The sequence below is a fragment of the Cariama cristata genome, unplaced genomic scaffold (genome assembly GCF_000690535.1).
Source record: "Cariama cristata isolate BGI_N322 unplaced genomic scaffold, ASM69053v1 scaffold15695, whole genome shotgun sequence".
Taxonomy (NCBI): domain Eukaryota; kingdom Metazoa; phylum Chordata; class Aves; order Cariamiformes; family Cariamidae; genus Cariama; species Cariama cristata.
In genome coordinates, this window is record NW_009618297.1 from 69763 (window position 1) to 79174 (window position 9412).

The window sequence follows — 9412 nt, forward strand, 5'->3', positions numbered from 1 at the left end:
TACTCTGCTATTACCCTGTGTCTGGATGGGATGGAAGATCCTTTCTCATCTGTGTTTTTGTGAACCACTCCATCAGTTGCTTTGGTTTTAAAAAGGCAGGGTTGTAGCTCTGTGAAAGTAAGTAAAGGATAATGTTTAGATTTACAGTACCTGTAAAATGATGATATTCTATATGAAACTTTTTTTCCTGTAGTCTGCCTGTGTGTTAAGGTTTAGAACTGGCTGTTGGATGAGAACTGAGCAACAGTTCCCTGGAGAGGTGAAAATGGTTCTTGGGAACTGACATTGCTGGGTGGGATAGAGTTACAGTCAGTATTAAACGTTGTGTTTGGTGAGTAGTGGAGAGTGATTGCTGATGACTGATAGGAGTCAAACTGTGAACTTTGAAAAAATAAATTGCAAGTGGTGTTTGAAAGAACATTTCCTTCTTGTTAGAGGGAAAAATGATCTATCGTTTTTGTGATGCACTTCTTCTGGTTGTTTATTCTGTCTTCAGAGTGCAAATCCCTGCTTTGGTAGTGACATTGGTCTTTTGAACTGAGGAGATGTTTAGCACTTGACTCCTGTACATTGCTTTAATTTGGGAGTATGGATGCTCACCAACAAGGATTCCATGTCCTCAACACAATCCTTGAAAAAAGAAAAGTTTTAAACCCAAAAGATTTTGAGATTGTTTTTGTTATCCTAGATTTTCAAAATGTGTAGCATTTGGAAAAGATTTGGTGGGTTTAATGCTTTAGATTTGTTTTCTACTTTTGCCATGCTTTCTAATGAAATATGTATTTTGAAAGAAAAGCTCAGATTACCACCTGCTCTAACATTGTCTTCCCTAGACAGGCTAATAAGTGAACCACCAAAAAATTTCCTGATAAAGTCATAAGAATTTATGTCACTCTTATTCCAAGATGAACTATGACAAAACAGAGTAGATTTGACTGTAGCAGTACAACTGGGATGTTTTCCTCAAATAATTGCTTACCTTCAGGTCCTGGATCCAACAATATTGATTTCACATCCCAGAATTTGAGGATGAAGAAAGAAGTGGCAAATGTCTTTGGCCATCTTTAAAAACAGCCTGCCTTATCTTTGTTGGGAATGGACACTTGTAAGACTGTAGCTTGTATCGCAGATAATAATGCAGAGACACATATTTGATGAGGAATGATAACATCATTTGATAATACCTTTATCATCTCAGCTTCTTGACTGTCATATTCTGTCATCTATGAATAGCTGATCGGTGATCTGCTGTATTGTTTTATTAAAATAAAATAGTTTGTTGCAGCCATCCAGAAGAGATTTTTTTCGTGCTTGCCAGGAAAGAGTCAAAGAGCTCTGTAAGCTGTGTGCTTATTAAGTGCTTCTTACCTTGGTATATAAGTGCCATTGAAGTCCTCAAACACCTGCCATTGGCTACATGTTTATGCATTTCATTCAGTAAAGAGCATCCTAGTAGTTCCCTCCCTGGTACCATGTGTAGTGGTACAAAAGGTCACTGGAGACTTGTTACCGAAAATACAGCAAGGATGCTGAAAGCAATTCAGATTTTGGGTTACTGAACCATAAATCAATGGGTAACGAACTGCCAGCACTTTCAAAAGAACTACCAGTGAATGTAGTGGAAGTCTGACACACTTAAAGAGAAAAAAAACCCCAGCATTAATTCTCTACAACCACTTCCTTTTGCTCTTTGAAGAACATCATGTCATCCCTGATCCTGCCAATGCCTAATCCAGTATCTTCTCTCAGACAGTGGTCAGTGCCGGATGTTTCAGACCTTGTGCTTTGTTTATTATTAGCCAGTCACCAGCAAAGCATTCGATCCCATCAATATCTTGAGCTTGAACGAACTCAAGTTATTTTGAGATTGCTGATGAAGACGAGAGGAAGGAGTTGTTTCAACAAGTGATCTGCACTAATTGCAGGGATTGAAACCTTCCCTGATCCTGAATTGGTAATATGAAAGGCATGCTCTAGGATGGCTGTTCTGACAGAGTAATTGAATATTCAGAGGAGCCAGTAGAGTCTTGACTGCACTTTGGTTGTATTTCTCTGAGTCCCTAATAGGTTAGCCTCAGGGAAAAGTCCTAATGCATAGGAGTAACAGTGTGGAAAGTGGGGTTTAATATTTTGTGTTATATTCTGGTTTTGTTTGTAGTTTGCTTTTCCTGATGTCCATCTAGTGTAGTTGCCTTACTTTTGAGGGAGAAGAGCTGATCTGACACCAGGACTAGGTGTACAGCACCACACAGAGCATGCATTCTACTGACTGGGAAAGGAGATATACTCCAGTACTTAATTTTATCCCCAGACCACTTCCCTGAAACAGAGGGAACAAGAAAAGTCATAGCACGGGAAGTTCCAATTGCATGTAATGAAAATGTTTTTCACTGGGAAGGTTGTTAAGCATTGGCATAGGTTGCCCAGAAAGGTTGTGGATGCCCCATCCTTGGAGGTATGCAGACCTGCACAAGGACCTGGGAAACCTGGTCTAAGTCAGGCCAGGTCTTCAGAACTACACAAGGCTCTGCTTTGAGGAGAAGGCTGGACTAGATGACTTGCAGAGGTACCAGCCTAAATTATTTTATGATCATGGGCCACCAAGAGAATAGCTGCATTTTAGCCATTTTTTATAAACAAGTGTAAGATATACCTCAGGTTCCCTTTTAGGAATTTGTCCAGGGATTACTCGTTTCTCTTAATGGTTTTGTCTTTTCTCTCTGCTCTACTTCTTCAGAACAGAGTCTATGAGCAGCAATCCCACAATGCCCTGTCCCTGTCTTCCTCTACCTCTTAAGAAAAGGTGTTGGTGGCCAGTAGTGGGAATAAGACTTCCAAACTCATTACAGAGACCAAGTCTGTAGGGTTGAATGGGACTGTGACTGAAGCTGACATGGGACATGCTGTAGCGTTCCCTGCACAGATGTCTTTGTATCAGCAACTACAGTGATTTCCCCTCATGCCAAAGTCAGGATTTGTTTGGCTGTTGCCATGGCAACCTAACTGAAATCAGTCCTTTTAACTTCGTGTAACTTTAACCAAGCTTTGTCTCCATGCTTCATTCTTGTTAACAACTTTATTATTGTGGATAACGTCATCCTCTAACAAACAAGGAGAGATTTGGTTCTGCATACTGTTTGCCTTCTAAAAAGACTGAAACTTTGCAGAATTGGAGAGAAAGCAAAGCTTTTGTGTCAAAGGCCTAGAACAGAAGGTGCAACCAGAAGAATTAAAATGGTATATTGTGACAGGAGATCAAAGATGTGACTGGTGTGCCATGATGGAATAGGACCTCATACAACCAACTGTAATCCTGACTTTCCTTTTATTGGCTCTGTGTCTGGACTTTTCTTGCCCATGCTCAGAAGTTCACAGGAAAAGTGAGGTTGGAAGGGACTTCAGTTCTCTAGTCTAATCTCATGCTCAAAACAGGGTCAACTAGAAGGTCCGACCACGTTGCTCAGGGCTTTACCCAGTAAGGTCTTGAAAACCTCCAAGGATGTAGACTGCACAGCTCCTCTGGGCAGCCTGCTCCACTTCTTGAGTGCCCTCACAGTGAAAAAGTTGCTCCACATACCCAGTCTGAAACTTTTGTTTCATTTCGTGTCTGTTATCTCTCATTCTCCTACGTTGATAATCTCCCTGTAAATACTAGAAGGCTGCTATTAGTTTCCCCCAAAGCTGTCTCTTCTCCAGGCTGAACAAGCCACTTCTTACAGGGCAAGCGCTCCAGCTCCCAACCGTCTTAGTGGCCCTCTGTTGAACTCAGTCCAGTTTATTGAAGTCTGTCTCGTACTGGGGGCCCAAAAATTGCATGTGGTGTCTAGATGTGGTCTAAATGATGAGTCTGTCTCAGCTGCATTTCCTGTAAACTTGACAGATATGCCAATGTAAATAAGTGGTATGATTGGACTAAGAGTTTGGAGCATCTGAATATTGTTTCCACTAAGGACATATAGCATGGCTGAAGGCCAAATCACCAAGCCTCACCCGCTACCATGTCATTGTCTCTCTCCTTTGCATGCCTGTTGAGATGAGTAATAAAATCTGCATCCCTCATTGCTTGTTAGTTGTGTGTTTGTTAGACTGCACTGCTGTAAATCACCTAAATATTAACTACCTTTCACTAATGATGGTTTTTGTCATGGTTTTTGCAGGTTACATATCACAAGTACTGAAGAATTACACTGACCATGCCTGTGATGGAGAATATGTCTCCCTGAGATGTCCTCACAGAACCACTATCAGCATCCAGTCTTCTTTTTATGGCCGAATTGTACCAAGTCATCAGATGTGTCCTTCTCGCTATCCCCACTCCTATGCAACTTTAATTAAAGAAGATGTTGCTTGTTCAGCTGGCACTTCCCTTCAGGTATTACATGTACAACTGGATTGGTTCATTTTGGACTTCATCTTTCCTTGGCCAGGCAGCAGCTTTCTGTGCTGGTGCTGCATAGACCTGTATTAAGCAGTGGTACCCAGCATGGGAGCACTGACATCTCACACAGCTTAGTGGATCATTCATCTTTGTAGTTTAGGCGGGACTGAATTAGATTTTGCTGATGAATTTCTTAATTTTGCTGCAACTCTAGTCAGTAACTGTTCAGGAATGTGCTTGAAACAGAATTACACAGCTTTTTCAACACATTCAGAAGTTGCTGTGGCGTTCTCTCTATTTCAGAACTGATCTTATTTCAAGAGGCTTTTACTTTGGCAACTTGAAACCCAGAGAGAATCCTTGGCTTTACTTCTTCTGACTCATTTGGCTCATTTAGATCACTATAAGTGATCATACATCACTTAAGCTTGTAATGTCCCAAGCAGCAGTTAATCAGCTCTGTCCATTTCTGTAGGTGATGTCGACTATATGTATCCTCCCAAGAGCACATGTGACATCATCAAATAAAAGGATTATTTGGAAGGTGCCAGTGTTACTCAACTGTCAGTAAGAACAACTAAAATTAGAAACATGAGTTGGCTGATGTTGAGATGAATGGGTTCTGCTCCTGGATGTTGAAGTAAGCACAAATCTTTCCAAGTGCAGGATTTTGGGACTGTGAAAACTTTTGGGCAAAGATCTCAAACATCTAGTGTGTTTATGGCTATGAATCAATAATAACTCATAATAAAAATTTATAGCAGAACTAGATTAATGAACCTACAGGGCTAGTGAATAATTTCTTTTATAATTTGACTAAAGGCCAGAGTTTCCCACATCATTTCTCACTCTTGCATCCAGGGTTTTTAAGAGGAATTTACAGCTTTTTTTTAAAGTTGATACAAGTGCTTTGGCTTCCAAATATCAGTGGTAAATTCTCAAGAAATTGCACAGGGTTGGCGTTTACCTGTAGTGTAACCCTCAAGCTGACAGATTTGCAGTTGCCCTCATAACACTTCCACTGCACAATATATGACTGAGTTTTAGTACGGGAGTACATGGTCCTTGTCAGTGGAAGGTTTTCCCAGATATGATAATGAAAGTTGGTAATACAACGGACAAGAGCCAGTTGTGTTGTTTAGGGTGGGAGAACATGGACTGAAAACTTTGGCAGAGGCTAGCCTTCCCTTCTTTCTTTTATTGATTTACTGCAAAATTTACTTGAAACATTTCATTTACCAGTGTGGTTGATGGCTATGTGTGTAGCCTCATCCCTTGTGGGCGAGTGACCCACCTGAGGCATCTGGAAGAACTTATGAACAGGGAAGATGTAACCTTTGGCTTTCCATGCCATGGTTCTATGTGCAGGAGGGATTGAAAAGAAATCCTTACCTGCCTGGCTTAGCTCCTTATGTCCTCACAACTGTCACCCATTAGCTTTGCCTCCAACAGTTCTTGTAATTACAGCTCCTCTATTTATCAGAATTGTGTTCCCTGTAGGTAGCCTTGAAGCAGATCTCTTGTGTAGTGCGTTTGTTACATGACTGAGACCAGAGCACTCCTATTCACCCATTTTTGGGGATGCAGATGTGCTAGGGAAGTAGCTGACATTCTCTGTTCTGCCACAAATTTCTTGGGGGACCTTGGGCAAGTTCCTAATTCTCTTTGGAGGAGATCCACAGTGCCTCTTTGGTGCCCCCAAACGTGGCTTTGAAACCTCAATGTGGTGTGCTTGGCCAGGGTAGGTTGAGTCCGAATGCCAAAGACGAATCTTGTCTTCTTTCCCAATCCTGGAGGGGGTGAGGCCTCTCTGAAGGGTAAGCCAGGAACTCCTCAAGCTGAATGGCAAGCTGCCTGCAGCTTGCTGGTAGGAAATGCATGTATGTAGGAAAATTGGAAAGTTGTAGACAAGGAAATTGCATGTATTTTTGTGGGTTTGAAACATATATGGCTGCTATAGGCAGGACCAATTGTGTGTGTATTCTGATTGTCAGTAATTTAAAAAGTCAGCCAAACCAAACCCTTCCAAATTAAATATATAAAATTGCTGTGTCTAATCAAACCCATGACTGCATAAATTTGCTGCTTCTCTGGAGAGTGACCTGGATAGAGTGTAAGGGACAGTTATTAATACTATTCCCTGCAAACACTACCTGTGAGTAAAAGTTAATTCCCATTTAGAAGCTCTCTCCCCTGTAAATGTCCAGTTCAGATATTGCTTCTGTGTTAAAAAGGGAAAAGAAAGGGTTGATTACACTGAGACATCCACTACTAATCCAGCCTTATGAGGTTGGCTGCCAGGATCCCTTGCTTTAGTCACTTGTTTTTGTTTGAAATGAAATGCAGACACTTGGGAGAGCGTGTCCAAGACATTAAGGCAGTGACCCCAAACTACGCATTTCTGTTATTCTAACACCGTAATGTCAGATTCAGTGGGAGATTTCCAAATGCACAAAGAGTTTGGACATTCAGACTGGGATTTCAGTTTTGATGCGGTTGGTCTCTTGTAGCTTTTAGATCAAGTCACATGAATATGGAGAGATTAGAACAACAAAATAAAGTTGTGTTGAAAGCCAGACATTATTTGCTTTTTAAACAGCTCCCCCCATTCCCCTCACTCAGTTTAACAGGGGAGACCAGAGTTAGCACAAGTGACATGAGATCTATGGCAGGAAGGAAAGAGAGGTTTGTATTGTATTTGTGAAGCATCTTTGAGATATTTTGAAGATGAAAGTGCAGAAAATTCCCACTCATCCTTTAATAATAGAAGCTAATTTAGGGCACTAGTGCTGTTAATTAACAGTCTGGTCTGGTATTGGCTCTTCGTACTTTCCTTATGGAGTCCTGCAGAGGGTATTCCTGACTGCGAAGTAATAGAGCACAATGTCCTTGTCCCAGCCAGGAGGGATGGATGGGGGATAGAGAAAAGGAACATCTGGAGCCTTCTTGGCTCTGGTAAAATGGAGCCATGCAGTGCAAACTGTCCTGCCTTGGCAAAGGAGTTTTCTGAGGAGGAGTTTTATGATGGGTCAACCATCTCTTTTCTTGCTTGTAGATCAGGAAGAACAGCTGCCAGGACCAAAATCTATTCATCTTTTGCCCAGAAAAGTGAATCCTTGAATATTAAGGTTGTTTAGGCATATTGAAACGTCATGGTTTAACCTCAGCTGGCAACTAAATACCACGCAGCTGGTTGCTCACTCCCCCTCCACCCCACTGCAGTGGGATGGGGAGAATTAGAAAAAAGGTAGAACCCGTGGGTTGAGATAAGAACAGTTTAATAATTGCAATAAAATATAATATAATATGCTCCTCCTCCTCCTACTTCTACTCCTACTAATGAAAAAGGAAATAACAAAGAGGGAGAGAGGAACAAAACCCAAGAAAGTCAAGTGATGCGCAACACAATTGCTCACTACCCACTGACCGATGCCCAGCCCCTCCCCAAGCAGCGATCGGCCCCTCCCAGCCAACTCCCCCAGTTTCTATACTGACCATGATGTTCTATGGTATGGAATATCCCTTTGGCTGGTTTGGGTCAGCTGTCCTGGCTGTGCTCCCTCCCAGCTCCTTGTGCCTGTCCTCGGTGGCAGAGCCTGGGAAACTGAAAAGTCCTCGACTCAGGGTAAGCACTACTTAGCACCAACTAAAACATCAGTGTGTTATCAATATGATTCTCATCCTAAATCCAAAGCACAGCACTGTACCAGCTACTAGGAAGACAATGGACTCTATCCCAGCCAAAACCGGGACATGAAATCATGCCAGTGAAAATGGTTGGTGGTAGTTAAGAGGGTGTTTATCTGCACTGCGTAATTTATACAGAGAGATGAACTGTATGCCCGCTAGAAAATCTCTATCGTCAAAGCAGGGTCTTGAAAAGATGTTAGTGTGGGTCCTGAAGAGCAGAGCTGCGTTAGCGTGCTCCTTTGTGTGTTGGTGTCTTTGTGATGACCTGTAACTCCCACGTACCTTTACCCCTTTGGAGCAATTGTGCAGGTGCAGTTGGTCTAAGCATGCAACTTAACGGTTTTGAGAGCTTGAAGATTTTTGGTAGGTCTGTGCATTGTGCTTTCACAGTGGAGTTTTTCTCTTGCTCTGTCCCATGTTACCCAGATAGGGTTGGTCAAGCCCATTTTTAATCCTCTCAATGTCTGATTTTTTAGTGTGAGAGAATGGAGAAGAAGCTAAATTACATTGCTCCACAGCAGGGCGTGACATGGGAACATATGGAGACACCTTCTACTCTGAGGAGGTCTGCTGGGGACCATCCTCATCTGCTTTAACCTCTCCCTTATGCCATGCTTTTCTCACCTGTCACATTACAGCATATATTTGCACTTCCCTGCCATGGGGACATCTCACAAGATCTTGCCTCTGGGGAAATAAGGAAACTGATAAACATATACAGCAGCAGTGTATGTTTATTCAGATGAACACATAACTGCTGGCACAGAGGACAAAGGAGAAATAGGAGTGTTAAGTGTTCTGCACTGCCTGGTGATAAGTGCCTCCTGATAAGTGAATCTGTTTAGTAAGAAACCTAGTCACTTCTAGCCAAGCTCACAATGCCCAACTTCTACCTGCAAAAATACATAGAGGTACATTTATATTTGAAGGAAGCTGCTCAGTTGAAGAGGAGGAGTTCTGGAGTAGTTTGCTTATAAAGCTTTCTGCAGCTGCTCATTCCTGGATCAGTATTCCTGATGTCACTTGTTTTTAGCAATAAACCACTCAAGGTCTGTATGGAAGAATGTTCAATGGTTGGCCTAAAATTATTGCTTATTACCAGAAAACTAGATTAGAGCAGATTACTTGCAATATTCTCATTGTGGTAAATTGACAGAAAAGTAAAACCACAGCTTATTTGGAAGGAAAACAGAAAGCCCTGGGGCAAAGCTTACTTAGAAGGAAAATAAAAAGCCCCGGAGAGGCACTTATCTGTTATATTTCTGCTCCCAGATATTTACCAAAGACATTGTGGGCTAACTTCTGTCTTCATATATACACGTACTGAAATCAGCAGCAACTTGC

General features: G+C 41.9%; 1 protein-coding gene across 1 annotated transcript in view; it reads left to right on the forward strand.

The window, feature by feature from the left end:
- LOC104162154 (protein eva-1 homolog C-like) overlaps nt 1-9412 on the forward strand; it is a gene marked incomplete at its 3' end in the record, with an annotated part of 101996 nt that overhangs the window by 54401 nt on the left and 38183 nt on the right. Inside the window, exon 2 of the mRNA XM_009700818.1 lies at nt 4158-4372. Within this exon, the coding sequence (XP_009699120.1) occupies nt 4158-4372 (215 nt within the window). The remainder of the gene's footprint in view (nt 1-4157; nt 4373-9412) is intronic.